This window comes from Ixodes scapularis, unplaced genomic scaffold, assembly GCF_016920785.2.
Source record: "Ixodes scapularis isolate PalLabHiFi unplaced genomic scaffold, ASM1692078v2 PGA_scaffold9__187_contigs__length_104089568, whole genome shotgun sequence".
In the NCBI taxonomy this organism is placed as follows: Eukaryota; Metazoa; Arthropoda; class Arachnida; order Ixodida; family Ixodidae; genus Ixodes; species Ixodes scapularis.
In genome coordinates this window covers 8,241,574-8,262,017 of record NW_024609884.1, presented here as the reverse complement: position 1 = coordinate 8,262,017, position 20,444 = coordinate 8,241,574, and the positions used below count along the sequence as shown (strand labels likewise).

Sequence of the window (20,444 nt, the reverse complement as noted above, 5' to 3'; positions counted from 1 at the left end):
ACCAAAAATCCTCAACATGCTCAGAACTTGACTTCTGAGTAATGTAAAAAAAAAGCACTAGATTGGAAATTTCTTATTATGCCTGCAAACCTCCTTTCAGAGTTGACCATGAGTTGGCAATGCTTGCCCCAAAAGAACAAGGTTTCTCTGAACAATTACTCCCGCTTTTAGTGACATGTAATCGGATCTGTGGAACTCAATATCTCTTTTGATTGCAAAGATACTTATACGCCTCGTAAGTGGGCTCATTTTCGTCTTCTGCGCATGAGAAGGAAGCAGAACGCCGAGCCCTGATTGGCTGATCGTGACCCCCTATCTCAGCGTCGTCTGCTCCTTTGCAGCGTCGTCTGCTCGCAACGTCGTCTGCGTCTGTCTCACCTTTCCTGCGACTTTCGGAAGCCGAGCGAGCTCGACTTCGCATTTCAGAGAGGGCAGACGAAATAACTCGAGCGGTACGTTGTTTTTGTCTAACAACTAGCAGACGCGCATCAAGGAGGGAAGTCAAAGGACTCACTGGCGAGGTGTCCTACGGCGCCGAGGTTTGTTTGCTTAGAACCGAGAGTGAGCGTGTTAGTGTCCGCAAGTTCCCTCCCAAATACTTTTTCCCTCCTTTCGTGTGCGGCGAGACTCCTCATTCTTTAACGGCGTCGGCGGGTTGACGCAATTAACGTCGTCTGCTTTACGTCTGCTAGTCAAAGCGACGGCTGCTTTACCTTTCCTGCGTCCGTCGGAGATTCACCGCTTTTTGACCGGCGAGAGTCACCGTTGCCTCGGGAAACAAGGAGATAACAAGAGGAAGAAATTGACCTCTTAATCTAAAACTGAGGTCAGCGATCAAAGTATAATACGGAAAGGGTTCACAAAGGTCGCGCGGGCATTTTCCTTTCAGCACGCCAGCCGGTCGTGGGCAGACGGTCGCCGGGTCGCGAAGTGCCTGCTAGGCCTAACTGCCGTGCTCGCTTGGTCGCGTTCGGTGGAATCGTGGCCGTTGAAGCTTTTCCCGGGTGTTTGTGGATCCAGCGTTCTTGTTCATCGCGGTCTGTTTCAAGTATTTTTTACTTTTTTCTTGCTGCTTGAAGTCGGGACGCGTGAGAAGCGCACGTAGAAAAATTAACGTCCGTGGGTCGTCGCGACCGCGACGCTGTCGGCCATGCTGATTTGATCGTAAGAAGTGCGTAAGACAGCTTCGGAGCTGTCGTAGGATTTCGCCGTAACCTGCGCAAAACTTACGAAAATTTCGTTTCGTGAATACGAATTTGTTCTTAAGTTATGTCTTACGCACATTTTTGGCGTAAGCTCGTTTTGTGAACCTGGCCTCTGCACTTCCGAAAGTCGCAGGAAAGGTAAGACAGACGCAGACGACGTAGCGAGCAGACGACGTTGCAAAGGAGCAGACGACGCTCAGATAGGGGGGTCGCGATCAGCCAATCAGGGCTCGGCGTTCTGACGTCACCGCTACCCCCTGCGCAAGAAGCAGACGAACTTGCCCTCCGCATAGGCTACTTGATCTGAATTTAAAGGGGCCAAGCAACAGTAATGATGGGCAGGAATGTTTATCAGTTTATGCAAGCTTAATGGCACCAGTGGGAACCAAGCATGCACGGAGAGCCATCGTATCTAGCTTGGAAATATAGGCCCAGACTTACAATTATTGACTGTCAGTAAAATGTAACATAACCATGACAAACCACTCAAAAAAAAAGCTGCCCGTGAAAAGCTGATCTGCAAAACATTTCTCAGCCTGAGTAAAAATACTCCTCGCCACACTCTTTCTTCAGCCCTCTCCCATTGGTCACATGACACTGGGGACCTCTTTTGTGCAAAGAGTTTGTCTACGTTGAGTGAATCGTGTATCAGAGCCACAGTTTAACAATGGGAGCGCACCAGTACAGAGGCCACTGAGCCTGCCGGCTCTGCATTTTTGGTAACCTGGACGTCCAACCATCATAAACTGGCACAACGCAGGCTCCAACAACAACGAAACCTTATCTACCGTCCAGCTGTCTTCCACCCTTCTGGCCGAAGAGTCCCCCGGTGGTACCAGCTCGCAGGAGCTGACACGCATGCTCGTCTCTGCAATGGCACGCTCCCATTGTTCAGCTGTGGCTCTACAGTATTTTCTCCTCTACTGTCTGTTACTGTCAGAAGAGCAGAACGAAAGGAAATCTCAAGGAGCTTCTAATGAATTGTAGCTTCTAACAAACTTTGGAGCTTCTAATGAATTGTTTTAGCCAGTTTTGTTAGACCAACCTCACACCTAGTCCAACACAATGCTCACCTTGCGTACGGGAGCGTAGCACAGTTGCAACAAAGCGGCCAAAAGGTCCACAAGGTGCCTGTGATAAATTAAGTTCCTCAGGGCGGCATTCTCGGCACACGCCAGCAGAGTCCTCACGGAGACGACGAGGCCTCTGTGTCTCCTCGAGGGGACGGGCGACGCCACGCAGGGGAGCGCATCTTGCTCAGTCCTTTTTCCCAGGGGAACCCCTACTCCAGGCAGGAGGTTGGGATAGATGCCAAGGGCCACCACGAACTGAAGCAGCCCTTGCACCGTCTTCTGCTGCAAGACGCCGAGGGAGCTAGGCGGAAGAGGAGGCACACCTTGCGCCGAAGTGGACGCACACCTCGTGCTTGCTTCGTCCAGGAGGGCCTTGAGCAGAACCAACAGGGAAATGCAATGATCGAGGAAAAGGAGCTGCACGTGGGGGCTCTCGGTCACCGGCTCAAGCAGGTGGGGAGCACGCTTTGCCACTATCTTCTGTAGACATTGATCAGACGAGATCTTCTCGTGGAAGCGTCTCAGCTTATGAAGCAGAAGCAAATCGAAGGGATTACCCAGCTGCTCCGGCCAGTTGGGTACTGAAAAGTGAAACCCGACCCAACTCGGGTTCTATTAGATTGCCGACGAGGCAAATTTTTCGGCTGAACATTTGCGTGCAATTGGATTAGGCCATAAGATGGCTAATATGTAAATTATTGAACGTCCACAAAAAGAAAATCAACTCTGAATGAATACACTTGAAATAGACAAGACAATGACACATTAATTATAGAAGAAGTGAGTGTTTCTGGCATAAATTAGAGCCGTAAAAAAGGCCAAATTAGCAACTTTGTTACACTCTAAAGAGTCCACCAATGAGGCGCCTCTTGAACATCAATGTCTGCAGGCCGTAGAGCGAAGTTTTGCACATACTGCTCTCAACAATATCAGAAAGCCACAATCTGGATACTAGCATGAACCACTTCCACCTAAAGTAAAAACATACTTGTGGATGGGTTTCGTTTCTCAAACGCTGCTAAAGCGCAGCCACCAGTGGAGTAGCCAGGGGTTAGCTTACAGGGCTTCAGCCCCCCCCCCCCCCCCCCCTTCCTTTCCCAAATCCAGCCGACCCTATAGTATACACACGCCGTTTGAACCCCCCTCTGCACCTTAGGTCATCGGCATTCTGGCCACCTCGGCCTGCCCCACTCCCCTCCCTCCCTCCCTCCCTCTCCCTCTCCCTCTCCCCCCCCCCCCCCCCCCGAAAAAATTCCTGGATTTCCATTGACTACTGGTTGCAGCTGAGCTTGCTGAATCATATTCTTGGGTGGTGCCAGCTGAACAGTAATGAACACAGAATATTTACAACCGCTGGACTACCAACTAGATTACAGCCTTTTTCCTTCACTACTCCCAGTATTTACAAAATAGATTTTAACCTTCAAGCATTGGTTATCGATTAAAAAGAAGAATGTGTCAGTGCGCCTTCCTTGGCACTGCAGCACTGCACAAGCGAGAAAAACTGTTTCTGCGGGAGTCCTGAAGGGCTTGAAGCAGCTCCACGTTTGTAAATAAGTATAGAGGAAGAGGAGGAAGGCTTTAATGCAGGTTGTAAGTAAGGAAGAAGAGGGCTTCAATCTGGGTTGTAAATAATGAGTAGTGAAGGAAGAAGGCGGTTGTAAATATTCTGTGTTCATTACTGTTCAGCTGGTTCCACTGACAGCCACCTTTACTATCAGATAGGTGAGGCACCAACCTGGAGGATAACGCCTAGTATTCGACACTAATAAGTCCGATGAAAGTGTGACAAAGCGCCGATGTTCTCGGGTAACTGTGCCGCGTAGCGCAAGAGAAACGTACAGTACAGATTCTACACCCACAGCCACTTTCAGGACTTACGCAGTGCTTCTTTTGAAATCAGGGTCTCCACGCACGATGTCACAGCTTTGATGTCATCGGTCGTCATATTTATAGAACGTGCCCAGTGATCATGTTCGAGAGAATCAACAAAACCCTACAAAACAGACAACAAAATACGAATGAACACTGAAAGCACTAGAAGTACACAACATGCACGCACAGACCACAGGACGACACCGATGACACCGACCGACTCGGTGTGCGCGGCGCGCGTTGTTCCGGTTGTTCCCGCGAGGCGAACGCGCGTATTTTGATCTCTAACATTGCTACACATCACATCATATCTGAAGCATCTAAATTAATTCAGTTTTACTAATTGTTCTGCAATAGGTGATTTTAGGTTAATGAAATTGCGATTATTTACGGTTTCGACCGAAGTTGTCTTAGATACAAATGAATCCAACCCAATCCAAATTTTTTTTTTTTGGCACCTTTTTCATTGGACGATAACGACGATAACGAAGTGAGCGAAGCGCGCGAGCGCGGGCGGTTGATGATTTGCTTCAAATTTTTAGGAGTGCGTTCCAAATCGGTGCGTTCTTTTCGACGTTCCTTGATTGCCTTAGTCTTAGCCTTGTAACATTTTTCGGCAGGTAAGCCCGACACATCGCAAGCCATGGCCATGCCCGGTGATCCGTCCGATTACCCGCTGCTCTACGAGCTGGACTTGGAAGACGAAGGCACGGAGAACTTAATCGAGGAGTTCACGGATATAATTTCGAACGCGGCAATCAGCGAAGTTGAGCAGGCGTTGGTCAATTACGTAGCCTCCAATATCGAGCCTGTCGGTTGGACAGCAATTTGGAAGGCCAAGCGCGGTTCGCACGGACTGCAGTCCAACTGCGACTTTCTCGTTGAGGTACGTGGTTTGAGTGGTCTTTTGTTTTTTTCCCCTGTTCGCGTCTAATGCTTTTTTTACCACCGCCATGTTTCCCAACCTAGGTTACGAACGTAAGTGTAAACGCACTGGAAGCGGACATTCGCATTCTGACAGTCTTGTCTGACCTCCCCGGCGTGAACGTGGCAGAAGTCGTGCCCATTGCACCCCTCCTTGATCTGTACCCATCGTCAGAAGATGACCCAGAGGGGAATTTTTTCGAAACTGCGCTTGTCATCGAGCACGTCAGGTAAGGTCAATCGGTGGCACTGGTCATGTCGGATCGACTTTCTCGGCCTACATTGCACTGAAGGTTTTGCGTCTGTCCGTCTTGCCCAGGTTCTTTTACAACCATATATGGAAGCCATGGGACGATGCTGATGATGAAATTGAAAAGTTCGTGTTCAAGATACGGCCCAGAGTAGAGCTGTACGTTCATTTTGCTTCTTTATCAATTTATGAAATAAATTTGAGTATTACCTGGAGCATAATTCTCTAAGAAAAGACAGCCTGCAAAAATTAGTTTAGTTCGTTAAGACTTCAACGGTCCTGAGCATTGCAGCAGTATGAACAGTTTAGCATGGCCTCGGAGATATCGAAGCGCGCGCGCTTTGGAATCTCGGAGGCCATTTTATGAGCAAGCCTTCAAACATGTGTCGAGCCAGTTCATTGTGTTTGTGGTAACAAAAATGATTAAAAATCTGCACTTTCTGGGGAGTTGTGATTAAAAACTGCAGCAGAAAGTGAGCAGCATATTGGAGTAAGTATGCTGAATTGATGAGGATTAAAAGCAGTGGCTTTGTGTCCCACGACTAGCAATTCGTTTTCTGGAAGTTTTTGCGTTCAAATTCTATTATTGAATAATGGCTCGCTCATCTGCAATTTTAAATTTATGTTTTCCGAGAAAAAGAAAGAAAAAAAAATGACCGCATCTCCATGTGGTGAATGATGTTGATTGGGGCAAAGTTCTGGTGGTGCTGCTGATGACACTGATTTTGTTCATAGGCAGTGCTGAGTTCCGGGTTGCGTTTCGACTTCATTAGTCAATGCATGCAAAGTTTAACGCGATTATATACGCATTTGACTGCAGCGCCCTCTCCTGTATAGACGTTGAGCGGCTACATGCAACGTTTCATCCATGACATCCCCAGCTCTTGAGTTACTACCACATCTCGGAGCCCCCTACCCGTCCCGCAGTCGTGGCCGAGTGGTTAAGGCGATGGACTAGAAATCCGTTGGCGTCTCCCCGCACAGGTTTGAATCCTGTCGACTGCGCAAACATTTTTTCCTTTTTTAAGAAGACAGATGGGATGGCAATCGATGTGAGCACAGACGCCGGACAAGGCTAGACCCTAAGGAACTTCACCCCTAAAAAGAAGCCTATTTGTTTGTTTTTTTCAGCTACATGGACATTGCTGCTGGGCAGGTGGATGATAGCACGAAGATCAAAGTTCAGAGGTTTCTTCAGGAAGGTCAACAGATTCGCAGGGCGCTGGAAACACTGAAGGTGTCAACGGGGCTGAACAGCGGCGACCCCGACCTTGAACTGGACCCTGCCGACGTGAAGCAGATGGTGGAGTTCACCGAGCGCTTAGAGGCTCTCTCTCGGGCAATGGACATCATAGAGAACCGTCAACTGAGGTAAGGGAACTTTATGTTTAAGGCTGCAAGTATTCTGAATTTGGAAAGCATTCCCCTGCTTTCGATGTTAGGCCATGTTGGTGTAACATCCTTGGATTTTTTCAATAGTGAGGAGAATACCAGGAAAGCATCTCTGTTTTTTCTACGTTCTTCAGAAGAAAGCAAAAGGTGTAGAGGTGGACAGTAGTTTTAAGCCTGCCAGTCAGTGGTTCTGCTAAACTAATCAACATGAATTCCTTTCCATGTTTACACAGGGACACAACCTCTTCCATCATCTTCCCAAGATAGGGTCGCATCATGGCTGACGTGTATCACTGTTTGGTGACAGGGTGGGCTGACTCTCTGGTGTTTTTACTCTTTGGCAGGCTCTGCATGGTGCAGGAGCAGTTTGTCCATCACCCCCAGCCCGCGAGAAGGCCTGGCATTCTTGTTATGCACGTTGTGGCTGCCGAGTTCTTCTCCTTTGCTCACTTGAAGGTGATTTTACTTTTGTACAGCATTGCTCAATGCATCTCTAGGCTCACCTTCATTTCTCTTCTCGTGCAGTCTTTGGGAGTTGCTGACGACATTGCTCTTGAATTCCACTATTCTCTTGGACATGCCATATCAGCATCTCAGGAGCGAGACCAGATCTTGTTGCTTCCAGGCATCCACACGTGCGCCGGCCTGCCCTGGATCGACAAGGATATCACTGTGGAAGGCAAGGCATTTTGTCATCTTCAATACACCTCTGCTGATTCAGTGATGTGGAACACTACATAACAAACATATTGCATGCATGGAGATAGCAGAGTATCTGCCCAAGGTCTTATAAAAAGGAGTTGGTTATGATTAGGTTTTGGCATTAATACATTTAACCCATCTAATTGCTATTCTTTAATCGATTAAGGAATTGGTTGAGGTGGTCCCGAGATGGTATCTGAAAAGGGGCAAAAAGAAATGGCACATTTTGCTTGCAAGTATTTTTTCATAAATTGCACGTTACTTGATTCTTGAAGTTGTACCAGTCATAAAAATAAAGCAAGCAAAAAATTAATTTTTACATTAATACTTTAACCACACAATAACTCTGAATGACTTACATGAAATGCTCAAGTGGTTTTCCGTGGGAGACAACAGCGCTGCCTGCCAAAATAGATAAATGCTCAAGAATAATAAAGCGAGTATTTTTACTTTCTCTTTGTTCACCTCACTCTTCTCAGATCAGGAGCCAACCGATTAAATGCTTAAAATGATTGATAGCAATTAGAGCATTATTACTTTTATTTTGTTTATTTCACCTAAACGGGACGCTGAAATGATTTTCGAGATCCTTTTTTTATGACACAAACTCAGTCTATGCACCCTTAGTATCATAGACATCCCCAAATTATAATGGCCCTTTTGCCTATTAAAAATGCAACACGCCTCTTTTTTCTGAGATGTATTTCGGAAAAGGGGGAGATTGATGACAGATTTTATGGAGGCATATTGATCAATCTAAAGAATAATTGATTAACTGTTTGGCTCTAAATTATTACCTATTTTTGCTCTAGAAACCCCGAGGTTGATGTTATCTTTATGCTGTAGGTGCTGGTGACCGTGAGAATACTGTGCTGACCCCCACAGACGTCGGAGATGTCTTCATCAACTGTAGCACTTCTCGTTTGAAACTCAGAAACATCACTGTTAAAGTAACGAGGCCCATGCAATGCGTCCTCATGGTGCACAGTGGCGTGGTGATGATGGAAAACTGCCACATTGATGGCGGTTCTGCCACGGTTCCCATCACAGTTCTGAACAATGCAGAGCTCCACATGACTGACTGCGAGGTTGAGACTGCCCAAGTAAGCTTATTCTTTTCTCCATCAGGGAAGCTTCCTCAGTACCATTCATACATTTGCATGGTTTACCTGTCAAATGGACCCTGATTGTTGAGCAATATATTCCTGGTACATCATGACACCTCATTGACTTGCTTCCACTTAGGGGAATGACATTGATGTGCGACCTGGTGGAGTCCTGAAAGTGTTGCCGTTCGACGGGACCGTCGGCAACGAGAACACCATGCCTCAATTGGAAAGACCTGGTGCCGAAAACAAAGGAAAAAATCAAGAACCACCTGTTGCTGCGAGAAATATGCCTCTTGATGCTAATGCAAACATTGTGGATGGGTAAAAAGCTGAACTTAATCATTTTCTTTTTACAATGGACCAAGCAAAGTGTACTTTTCTCCTTTTTTTTTGTGTGTGTGTGTGTGAATTAATAAAGTACCCTTTCTTTGACAAGGATGATTGTATTTCAAAGCTAGGCAATGATGTTCCAGAGTTTCGCTTGATTTTGTTTTCATGTATTTTAATTTTTTTAATCATGCTTCTTTTTACTTTATCCCCTCATGCAATGAATTCTACTGATGACCATGAGGTAAATAAAATGTTGTAGAAGGAACATTTGAGTTTATTCGTGTGGGATCAGGCCGAATCAAAATGCTATGCTTGTAAGAAAATGGCGGGAGGCACTCACTTGATCGAATGACGTTTTAGCGAACGCCCACGTTTCATCGAACGACACTTTAGCGAATAGCCGGACGCCGCGAAGCGGCGTTTTCGGGTGGGCCAAGTGAGTTTATATTTTTGTAATGAGTTGCCGCAGACTGTCGCCGCGAAGCGGCGTAAAGCGCAGCGCGACGAATGGGTTAACGCGCGCCCCCGTTATTCGCTAAAACGACCATTCGCTCAAATGTCGCCGTTCGCTAAAATGTCATTCGCTCTTGTGATATGGACCCGAAAATGGCTTGTGGTATGCATATGCTTGTGTCGTGGATTGTAAGGACATTATGAAAGACTGTTAAAACGTACTTGTACAGTGTACTTTACTTCGAAAGTACATTGCATTTATAGTGCTTTACTTTAAGTACATTGTGCCCTGTGTACTGACTACTTTACCTGAAGTACATAACCTCTCACTTACTTTGTGCTTTAAGAACTATTTAGGTGTACTTTACCCAATACTCGTGCTAAGAGAGCGCATTCATCTTCACCAATACGTAATTGAATTTTCCCGCCACGTAGTGCTGGTTACGTCGCTATGTCCTGGTGAGAACGAGACTTAGACGAACCGTGTAGCCAGCATCAGAGTTCAAAACTAGAGTAGTGTACCGTTCAGAAAATGTGAGAAATGAAAGCAGACAATTATAACCGCAACTTCGAAATCAAAATCGGAGTGTTGGTGGTGCCCGTGGTGCCGCGAGATGTAGCCGAATCACAGGATTAGTGGGATTAGTTTAGCCAAGCCAGTTCAATCCAACCCGAGTATACACGGGAAGGAGGTAGTTTGGTGCGATCGTTACGTGTCTCCGAAGAAATCGCGCTCTCTTCGCCTGTTCAAATTGTGTTCGCAAGTGCCCGAGTCTCTTGGGGCCCATATCTCAACCCGCTGAACGTAAGAACCTTTCCAAAAATGGGCGACCGCGCAATTATTATGCAGTATGCACGAATCGCGGGCGTCGTGATGGCCTACTGGGTGATCTCAATTTCTCTCGTTTTCATCAATAACACACTGCTCTCGGACAAGGACCGAAAACTGGACGCTCCCCTGTTCATCACATTCTTTCAGTGCGTGGTTTCTTCGGCCCTCTGCGTCATCCTGAGTTTTTTGAGTGAAAAAATGCCGGGCGTCTTTCATTTCCCCAGGGTGGATCTGAATGTGTCGGTACTCAGGGCGCTGCTCCCGCTTTCGGCGTTCTTCGTTGCCATGGTCGCCTTCAACAATCTTTGTTTGAAATATGTCGGAGTCGCGTTTTACACCGTGAGCCGATCCTTGACTACGGTGTTTAATGTCATCTTTACGTACTTGGTGCTGCACCAGTCGACCTCCATGGCTGCCATAGCCTGCTGTGGCATCATTGTATCCGGTTTTCTTCTAGGAGTCAACCAGGAGGGCCTTATGGGGTCGCTCTCGATCTTTGGAGTGACCTGCGGCGTTCTTGCCAGTGCCACGCTTTCCATGTACAGTATTTACACCAAGAAAATGCTGCCCCTCGTCGGGGACAGCGCATCCTTGCTCACCTACTATAACAACATCAACGCCGTGCTGCTCTTCTTTCCCCTCATGATTGTGTTTGGCGAGCTTCCGACCGTCTTCCGCTTTCCTTTCCTCGCTGACCCCACATTCTGGGTCCTCATGCTCGTGAGCGGCGTCTTTGGGTTCCTGATTGCTTACGTGACGATGCTTCAGATACAGGTCACCTCTCCCCTCACCCACAACGTTAGTGGCACGGCGAAGGCCTGTACACAAACTGTGCTTGCTGTGGTGTGGTTCTCAGAAGCGAAGAGCGTCCTCTGGTGGGTGAGCAACGGTCTGGTTTTGCTTGGATCGGCAGCCTACACGCGGGTACGTCAGCTGGAGATGCTCAAGCTCCACCTGGACACTGCCAAGAATGAGGACGCCACTGAAAAGGGAATTGTGCTTAAAGTGTGAACTTGAGGTGCATGAAATGCATGAGGTGGGGGAGGGGACTGCCAGAGACTCTCCAACCCTTTCACCAATTCAGTCCCAGCTGCAAGATCAGGCTTCTTATAGTGCTACTCTTGTCACCAGTGGCGTTAAAAACTGTACCCCATAGTTTTTTTGTTTTTTTTTTCAGTTTTGTGTTCATTTGTTTACTGGCTTCCCGTACAATTCCTGGCTTATGGTACTGAGAGGAGGGCTGTTTCTCGTTTTACCCGGTTAATCCAGGAAACTTTCCCCGTTGCATCTTTGCAGCCTGTCTGGTCATTTTTAACTAGGCACGCTGGCAACTGCACCTGTAGCATTTGTTGAGTGGCACACAATGATGCACTGTACCTGTTTTCATTTTAGTGCAACGTGTATGGGTGGAGAACAGAAATGCACCATTCGGTGTTATTGTCACTCCTAAAGACAGAATCAATCTGGTTGACGTGGCGAAATTTGTCGTGCAAATGGGACTAATCTTGCAGTTTTCATTTCTGCAGTGTTGGGGTGACAATAGTGCAAGGTGGAGTAGAAGCATTCAGAGAAAACTGTTGCAGTAACTTTTGCGGATTTGATACCTTGCAAAACCAAGGAGATTTCGAAACATCAACTACAAAGCCGAGATTGCACATCCCTTCCAAATAGCAAAATTGGTTAGGTTTGGCAGGTACTGATGGTACTGGTTTCTTGTTAGTTTGTATTTTTAGGCTATGCATTAGTTACGATGGTCCTGATATTTTGTCATATGCCTACTTCTGAAACACTTGCATGCCTTATGCTTTAACTGCAATCATTGAGCATGTGCATAAGCAAGCAAATTAAGTTGATCAGCAAAGTCATTACTGGATTAAGCTACTACAAGGGCTTCATTAAACAGCTAATTCTGACCTGAAAAACAGCTAATATTTTTTTTTACTTATTTAAGAAATTATTTTAAATATATCTGACCTCAATTGACATGTATAAATGTGTGATATTGAACTTTTCTAAAACATTTGCTGAGATAAATTCTGCTTGTTCAGAGCAAGCTTCCAGAAAATGCATGCAGAAGAGTGCTTCCTCATATTTAACTTCCCAATTCAGACTACCATCAAAGCAAGCAAATGGAAAATGCATAGTTTTCAGGTTGGAATTTTTAGAGATTTCCTCTTGACACTGTTTGCACAACGGTGTCATATTTTCAGTTTTATGAGGGCTTGGATTAAATAAGGTTTATATGCAGCTGAATGAACAATGTATGCACACATTTTTTTTTTCTGCCCCATATTGAGTCTGCTTTTGTACATACATGCACCAGTTTGCTTTTATCAATGAATTCTGCAAGAATATGCTAATAGCAGTTTAGGTAAAGCACAACTGCAACACATGTTTAATCAGGGTGCACCTTCTTCATTGTATTCCAATTTTCAATTTGCTAATCAGTGTTTAAACAAGTGCCATGAAATAGTGCAAAGATTGTTTTGAAGTTGTGTTCATATTTCACAGCAATGTGTTTTACAGTAATGGCTGATTGCCTCTGGGTTTAGTCAGGGTTCAGTCATGGAACTATAAAATATGACATCCTGCACCTCGTGTTGCTGGAAATGTGATCTCGTGAGGGTGATTAATAATTGTTGCTATCAATGTTTGCTATTGAATCTGCTGCTTTTCTGCTTCAAAAATTCAACTCATGTTTCTTGTGTCATGCCAGGGCAGTGGCACTGACTGTACAGGGTGCTCATAAGTGCTATTCAGTAAAAGAAAATATATTATAAATGGGTAAATTAATTGAGTGCTATGCAACTTAACTGTGACTTATACTCAAATGTTGTGAGTAGGTTTCTAGAAAAAAGGGGGAGGGGGGAATGGTGCTTTTCCTATAGAAAAGCGGAAACAAACCGTCTCATTGACGCTGCTACTCACAGGCGGCACCAAATGGAACACAAACTTGAAAGCTTTTTGAGATAATAATGTCCCTTGATGGTAAAAAGAAAAGAAAAAGAAAGATGATTGTGTGTCAATTTTGTTTTTTTATTTGGTGAGGTTTTTTTTTGGTAAACAATAGGCAAGCATCAACCAGACGGCTTGTTACCATTTTTTTTTTTAACTTAGGTTTTTTTTTGTCTTGTATATTTTCCCCAGAGACCTACACACACAATTTAAGTATGATGACCTAAAGACATATTTGTAAAATCGAACGTTGGTTGGTTTCTGCAGAGGTCTGGCATTTTGAAATGTGGCACTGCTGTATGAATTGTAGGATGTCACGTTCTGGAACATTCAGGGATTCGGCAAAGCTCAGAAATCTCCCGCACAACGTGCCAAGCTGCAGTCTTTATTGCAAGCACATTTTATCAGCCCAGACAGCTTGCTAAACTTTATAAGGTCACTTGAAATGAGTGAGGCTAAGACAGGCTGTCAATCGCCACCGAGAAAAAACAAAAAGCCGGAGCTCTTTTCGATGTTGCAGGTCACGGTACCAAGAGACCTTCCAGGGTGGTAATCAGCGATCTACCTCATGCAGGGCACTACACACCCATAATTGGATCTCTTGTCTAAATAGCGCCGCCTTGGCCCAGAATCCTAGAGATGAAAGCAACTGTTCTCCCTTCATTTCGTATTGGATCAAAAATGCAACTCGGCCCGTTGCCAGAGCGGTTTTCACGACTCGTCAAAACCATGAATGTTTCTAAGCATCGCATCCTAATAAAAAAAGAAGGATGAAGTAGAGCAATAATTCAAGTTTGTCTGAAGTGGACTCGTTACTTTTGGTCACGCTGAGAAATGTAAAACGAATCGTAACTCTCGGCCCAATAGAGTAAGCAGACGGCGTTATGAATTGTGCTTAATGCTTATTTGCCCCTCTTGTCTAACCCCAAATCTTTGTAAGTGCAGACTCTTGTTTCTTGCTGTTTTCCCAGCAACAAAGCGGTGACGCGATACGGGTGTCAGGTGCTCATAAAACTGTATCAACCTGTTCAATTCGAAAATGCTCACCCATTGTTTAATGTCGTACAATTTGGTGTGACTTCGCATGCATGCTGCGCCGCACACGATGCGGTGCTGTCAAATCAATGTGAAAAATTGGCACCTGGCAATTTGACGAACTGACTTTTTCTTCCCGGAAGTGAATAATAGGGATAGATGTTTCGGGGTGAATACTTCAAAGCGCGACTTTGCCTGAAAAAGTAGAATGAAGGCGTTCCATTTTCAAAACGAGAAGCTTGTTCATCTGAGCCACTTTCGCTATGTGCCGATTTTTAGGTATTAACAGACACATACCATTGAAAAGTTCCAAGGGTTCTATTGTTTAGAACTTCCTCGCAAGAACGGCTTTTTCTGTGTTTCTAAAAAAAAACAAAAAACATCTAGGTATGCAAAATGCCTTAGTCAGCTCCCTAGAAATTTTTTTCACAATTGCATTCTTTTTGTTTCATTTTTGCCAAAACAGATATGGCACAGGTGCTAATTCTGTTTATCTTGGAGGCCGTCGCACGCTGCATTTTGTTCCTTTCTTTAATGCAAGTCTATTGTCGACATTGTCTGCATGCAGATGACGGCTTTGTCTTGGTTTTCTATGGCGACGGCACTTCCGCTATACATTGTTTCCCACGGCGAGGCTGTTCCGCTCTTTCGATGGTGCTGCCGTTTATGGACCAGCGATGCCATCTCTCTAGTCTGTCGAAAAGCATGAGTGGCGCTCGTGCGCCGATGGATGTTTGAAGAATCTGTATGAAGAACTAACTGTCTTTTGTTCATGAACCATTTGTTTGGAGCACATGACACGACATAAAGGTTTAAAGCCAGCTGCTTGTTGTCCGGTTTCTCTTTTACTTTGCCTGATTTGCCGCTCATGGCGTAGAATTGTGCTCTGCACTACGGATCCCGAAATACCAGTATGCAGGCATTGTGTTTATGAACAAATGCTTGATATACTTATTGCGTAAGACAGTACGCCTGTACTCTGCCTAGCGATGTGCACCATTCGCCACCGCACAATTCATTTGAAACTATTTTCGGCCCCTCGGTGGCTTCGAGGCGAAGTGCCGGCCCACGGATTCCTCTTTAACGAGTTCGAATCCCGGCCAAGTTGAGTTTGGAGGGAGGCTTATTGTGAAGTAACTGAGATCTCGGTAGGACGTTGAAAGTTCGGCGCCCTTCGTTGATGTTTTACGTAATCCCCCAAATCGCATTTCACTTGAGTGTTCCTTTAGAAATAAATATTAAGCATACAAACGAGAAAGAAAAAAAAGGTGAGCATACAGAACGTTATTGCCTTGCAGATACGTTCCTACCAGTGGCGTAGCCAGTAATTTATTTCGGGGAAAGGAAAGGGGGGGGGGGGTTGCTGAGGTGGCTGGGATGTCCACGACTTGGGATGTGGAGGGGGGGTCAAAATGCATGTGTAAATTATGGGGCTGGCCCCAAAGCCCCCCCTGTGGCTACGCCCCTGGTTCCTACTTTTAGTTTGTATGCCTTAGCTTTCAGTCTATTTTGTATACTCGCTGAAAATGAGTGAAAAGCATAGTTTAATTATGTATGATTTCCATACTTTTGACTGTCTGAAGCGTGCTAACGACCATCCAACAAGCTAAGACCATAGTCTTGAAGAGGGTCAATTGTTGCGGTGGTTTTCAAGCGTTCTCCAGTATCGGAGTTGGTGCGACTGTAGAGTCCTTGAAGATCTATGAAGCAGGAAACATGTCTGAATGTTCACATGTTCATGGTAAGTGGGCAGTAGCAGTGCGAACTTACTCGTACCAAAGGGAAAATTATAAAAGCGCATCTATAGTGGCCACCCTGCACACAAGCACGGAAAACCGCCCACATCCCAAGAACAAAAACAATAAGAAAGTATGGCGGAACAGGTAGTTTTTTTTTTTTTTAACTTTATTTTATGCATTTTTTAATGACATACATTTGTAGACAACATTCATATCGTCCAGTGACTATAGCTTCATCAAAATCTGATGAACTGCACCACTCGATTCATATTTGTCATGGCTCAGGTGCACTATTTTGTATTGATTTTTCGTTCCTCATGATCACACTTCAAATAAATTTTCACAACACTTAAGCACAACAGTGAGATTCATCTTTATGCGACACAATGGGCTAAATTGTGGAGCAATACAGTAGACTCTCTTAATTCAAACTTATGGATAATTCAAACTAACATGCAGGTCCCGTCCTATGCGTCTCTATGGGAGGAAACTCCCGGTAATTCCAACTTTGTTTTATTCAAACAAATTTTCATTCCCCCTCGAGTTTGAATTGGAGAGATTTGACTGTACCAGCGAGCGTTGCTTTTTGCAAAAATGATAACCAGCGTTTGAGGTAGAGGCAAAAAGAATGCACGTAAACTTGTGAAACAGAGCGCCGGGTTCACCATAAAAGGGAGTTTGATCGCAGCAAATAAACACTCTGAACATCTTGGGAATAAACAGTGACAAAGAAACTTGGACAAGAGTAAAGGAGCAAACACGACAGGACGGCGCTGTTCACCTCAAACCAACTAGCCCAACATGTCACATTGAAACACTCTGAAGTTTCTCATTCTAGTGGCCTGTGTGACCTAAACTTTAATATTTGCCAGGATGGCCAAACAAAGTGCTCACCCGTGATTAGACCGCTATATGGGGATGTACTAGTGGCGTGCAATAAAATTAATTGAAAAGATGAACGTGGGAAGGGCATAACAAAACAACTAAGCTTTTTTTCATTTGGGGGGACTGAGCAGCCTTGTTTTGGGGATATTTACACAAGGTGGTCCTTTCGGAACCGGTGTAGGCATGAAATACATATTCTTAAGTTACGCTTATTAAGCTAAAGGAGATTCAAGTGATTAATTTCAAGGACTCCCCTTCTGTACTTGCCAGTATCTTCGAACAAATGTTGATCGTAAACATGCATAGCTGCGCTTTCGTTGGGAGAAATTGAGACTGCCAGCTTAAGAAAAAACAGTGGAGCAAACGCGGAAACATTATCAGCCAGAGGAAACGGTACGAAAAGACAAGAGGGTGTGACAACTTTCTCGGGAGATGGAATGTATGGAACTCGACAGCTTATCAGGTATTTGCAAACACAACCATAACTGCTTCTTAGACACCTTCAATCCATCTGGCAAGCCACGTGGACGTGCACACACAAGCATTTTCTTTCGTTTTGTGAGCGAAGGTCCGAAGGGCGGTAATGGCATTTAATCTCCAGATCGTCGGTCTCTTCCGCGCAGATTGGTCAGAAGGAGGACAGTGAGTTGACTACCGGGTGAGTACCAATCACATGGTAGGCTACGCTCCCCCCAACAATGTTCTGGCCCTTCAAATTGCACTTTTGGTTTCGTATATTAGACGCACACGTGCGACTGCACAGTTGGACGGGTGCTGCTGTTGCACCATACGCTCTCTTTCCTTGAACTGGGACAGATGAGCAAAATAGACGATCATGACGTGCCGAACAACCGAACGAGGAGGAAAGTTCCGACGAGTAGGAAGGCGGAGCTGACTGCTGTGCCGGCAGCTCCGCACTGCCGATAATCGTACCGCTCGCAATCTTTGCCTTGGGACTTTTGACGGAAGTGCGTCAGCATTTTGTGGCTGCTGTCGTCGATGCACTGCTCCTTCTGCGAGAGCTCGTGGACACAGCGGGTGGCCCTGAGGTATGCGCTGCAGGTTAAGAGAACAAGCGGAGGAAAGCAACAGATTACGTCCAGGGCAAGCGGAGCAAGACAAAGGCATGTCGCCGACTAAACCCCAAGACAAGGAAAATAAAACGATGGACAACACCACACGTGTTTGTCAGTTTTATTCTCCCTGTCTCGGAGTTTAGTTTATAATGTTTTTTCACTATATGCTCATCTTGTATGAAAACAGTGCAGTGGAGATTGCCCTGGCAGGTCGCACCATTTGGTGTGCAACTTCCGCAACGATGGGAAGTTCGGTTCGTCATTTGCGCTGTTAAAGATGCTGTACTTGACCTTTTTTTTTTGTTTTTACAGTCTGCGATTAAAATTACTGTGTCATCCTAACATGTAAAAAAATTCGGCAGACACACTTAAGACTGCTTATGTGTGGGAATGCGAAAGCATTAAGTCCCTTTGGTGCAATTTTTTTATACAGTCGTGACGTGGTGCCACCTCCTCGTCGCCATTGGCTGCGCCGTCACGCGCCCAATGATGCACGCACTAGGCCACACCAACAATATTAATTAGCTCCGTTACGAAACTGCTGATAGACTCTGTCTGCACGAGCAGTCCCCCCCCCTTCACTCGCCACGACTCGCCTCTTGTCGTTCGATGCGCCGAACGGCTGCAATGGCAGCTGCAGTGTATTCTATGGAATATGTATGTTTCAAAGCACAGCGTCTAGATGGCGCTCCACCATACTCAATGGAACACAGTTATGAAACGAAAATCTAGATGGCGCTTCAAACGACGGGAAACGGACTGAAGTGAGTGAGTGGAGGTAACCCCTTCCACGGGAGTTCCACAACTGAGTTAGCCTAGTAACGTTGGGCCACACCTTTAGTCAGCTGCTGCAACGTGACGTGTGCAACGACACACACACTAGGCACTCGGCACACCTTTAGTTAGCCAGAACCGTGGAGCCGCTGTGGTGTCGGGGAAGCGTGCTCGTCTCGCACCCCGAAGGCTTGGGTTCGATTCCCACCCAGACCGAAACGTACCAAATTTTCTTGTCAAAGCCATTAATTTACTTTGTTTACAGGGACCTCCCTGAGAAATTTGTTGTCAATTCGAGCATTTTTTACGCATTCTTACTCTTTGTGCTGTAGGCCATTTTCGGTACCATCACTCAATCACACCGACGCCGGATTTTCGCGTAATGGGGAATACAATGCTTTCGCATTAAAACGGCGAAGCCAACAAGCGCGAGGTCCTTGCTTTCTAGACATGTGGGGCCACGTGGTAACAATGATGTTTGGAGATAAAATGCTACATTTTTTCACCTATTTTATCTATTTCCTGGGCTCCAGCAATCACTCATATGATGCTGTGTTGCAGTGATTGATTTGTTTTGTTGTAGCACTCAGTCAAAACTGTCAAAACTGCATTTTTGAACTAAAGCCCCAGCTGCACGCCATAAGGTGTGGTCGGAGGAAGAAATTAGTAAGGTGGTGGGCACATTTTTGCCTTTATTTATTCGAGATACCAAAATATTGTTGCGACTCTGCTGTCTTTGTGGCACTTGATATTGGTGTTTTGTGAAGACTTCCAGAGTGTTTTTCGCAGATTTCCCGAGTTGCATTTGTTGTTTGATTGATGTTGACTATTAATTTGTTAAACAATTCAAAGTGCTTTACTGAGTCTAATTTGAAGCTAAGACATTCTGACATTACAGTATGCATATTTATCTAAGTGGTGCGTAAAATATGTAGTTCAAGTCAGGCACGTAGCCGAAGGGGGGGGCCATGGGGCCCGGGCTTCCCCCGAAATCTCCCATTCTGCTGGGACCTCCTCTCCCCCCTCCCCCTCATACAGCATTTTGTCATGGGCGAGCCCCCCCCCCCCCCCCCCCCCCCCCCCGAAACAAAATCCTGGCTACGTGCCTGATTCCAAGTACTGCCATACATCTAAAAAGCACTCCTGTTAAAAAAAAAGGAAAAAAAAGTGAAAGCCGTTTACAACTCCCTGTAACGCCGAATTAGAGCGCAGCTCTTGAGGAGGAGGAGGGAAGGGTACTGGGGGGGTGGGGTCAACTGACCGGAGGGGGGGTCACGTGACCTTGGGGTTCACGTGACCTTGGGGGGTCACGTGACCTTGGGTTGTCACGTGACCTTGGGGGTCACGTTACCTTGGGTTGTCACGTGACCTGGGGGTCACGTGACGATGACAATGCCGATGATGTCATCAGTGACGTTACTGATGACGTCATCAGTGACGATGACGATGCGGATACCGATGACGTCATTAGTGACGTCACTGATGACGTCACCAGTGATGATGACGATGCGGATGTCGGTGACGTCATCAGTGATGATGACGATGCGGATGCCGGCGACGTCATCAGTGACAATGACGTCATCGGGGGGTCACGTGACCTCGGCGGGGGGTCACGTGACTTCGGGGGTCACGTGACCTCGGGGGGGGCACGTGACTCCCCTCCCCTGCGGTCACGCGACCCCCTCCCCGAGGTCACGTTACCCCCAAGGTCACGTGACCCCCGATGACGTCATCGTCACTGATGACGTCACCGGCATCCGCATCGTCAATGATGTCGTCACCGGCATCTGCATCGTCATCATCACTAATGACGTCATCAGTGACGTCACTGATGA

The 20,444-nt window shown here is 46.0% G+C and overlaps 4 protein-coding genes across 6 annotated transcripts in view; 2 read left to right on the top strand and 2 right to left on the bottom strand.

The window, feature by feature from the left end:
• Positions 1–4,454, bottom strand: part of LOC8043382 (transport and Golgi organization protein 6 homolog) — a 38,212-nt gene extending 33,758 nt beyond the window's left edge. The window contains exons 1-3 of one of the 2 annotated variants that reach the window (XM_029971143.3): positions 4,341–4,454; positions 4,160–4,274; positions 2,279–2,859 (exon numbers count right to left, since the gene is read on the bottom strand). In XM_029971143.3, coding sequence (XP_029827003.2) covers positions 2,279–2,859; positions 4,160–4,274; positions 4,341–4,454 — 810 coding nt within the window. Of the gene's footprint in view, positions 1–2,278; positions 2,860–4,159 lie in introns of both variants that reach the window. The other variant, XM_029971144.4, reaches the window with a different exon arrangement.
• A 110-nt stretch (positions 4,455–4,564) lies between these two features.
• Positions 4,565–8,965, top strand: LOC8043384 (SHC SH2 domain-binding protein 1). 2 transcript variants are annotated; one of them, XM_029971145.4, is made up of 9 exons: positions 4,565–4,712; positions 4,774–5,039; positions 5,123–5,307; positions 5,397–5,486; positions 6,459–6,698; positions 7,064–7,175; positions 7,245–7,398; positions 8,268–8,524; positions 8,667–8,965. In XM_029971145.4, the coding sequence occupies exons 2-9, from the start codon at positions 4,797–4,799 to the stop codon at positions 8,853–8,855; spliced, it is 1,470 nt and encodes a 489-aa protein (XP_029827005.1). In that variant the 5' UTR covers positions 4,565–4,712; positions 4,774–4,796; the 3' UTR covers positions 8,856–8,965. The 2 variants fall into 2 exon arrangements, with proteins under 2 accessions (XP_029827005.1, XP_040361280.1); XM_040505346.2 differs by having other exon boundaries at positions 4,597–4,712; positions 7,064–7,398.
• A 1,012-nt stretch (positions 8,966–9,977) lies between these two features.
• Positions 9,978–14,960, top strand: LOC8043391 (GDP-fucose transporter 1). Its single transcript, XM_029971139.3, has one exon. The coding sequence runs from the start codon at positions 10,137–10,139 to the stop codon at positions 11,154–11,156; it is 1,020 nt and encodes a 339-aa protein (XP_029826999.1). The 5' UTR covers positions 9,978–10,136; the 3' UTR covers positions 11,157–14,960.
• Positions 14,961–16,022: 1,062 nt separating this feature from the next.
• LOC8043387 overlaps positions 16,023–20,444 on the bottom strand; it is a gene marked incomplete in the record, with an annotated part of 19,573 nt that continues 15,151 nt past the window's right edge. The window contains 1 exon segment of the mRNA XM_042287104.1: positions 16,023–17,815. Coding sequence (XP_042143038.1) covers positions 17,593–17,815 — 223 coding nt within the window.

What these genes read in the sequence shown, in the direction of transcription:
- LOC8043384 (XM_040505346.2), top strand. Translation starts at nt 4,797, where the DNA reads ATGGCCATGCCCGGTGATCCGTCCGATTACCCGCTGCTCTACGAGCTG. An exon ending in ACTGCGACTTTCTCGTTGAG is followed by an intron (nt 5,040 to 5,122) that starts GTACGTGGTTTG and finishes TTCCCAACCTAG; the next exon opens with GTTACGAACGTAAGTGTAAA. An exon ending in GCGAGGTTGAGACTGCCCAA is followed by an intron (nt 8,525 to 8,666) that starts GTAAGCTTATTC and finishes GCTTCCACTTAG; the next exon opens with GGGAATGACATTGATGTGCG.
- LOC8043391 (XM_029971139.3), top strand. Translation starts at nt 10,137, where the DNA reads ATGGGCGACCGCGCAATTATTATGCAGTATGCACGAATCGCGGGCGTC.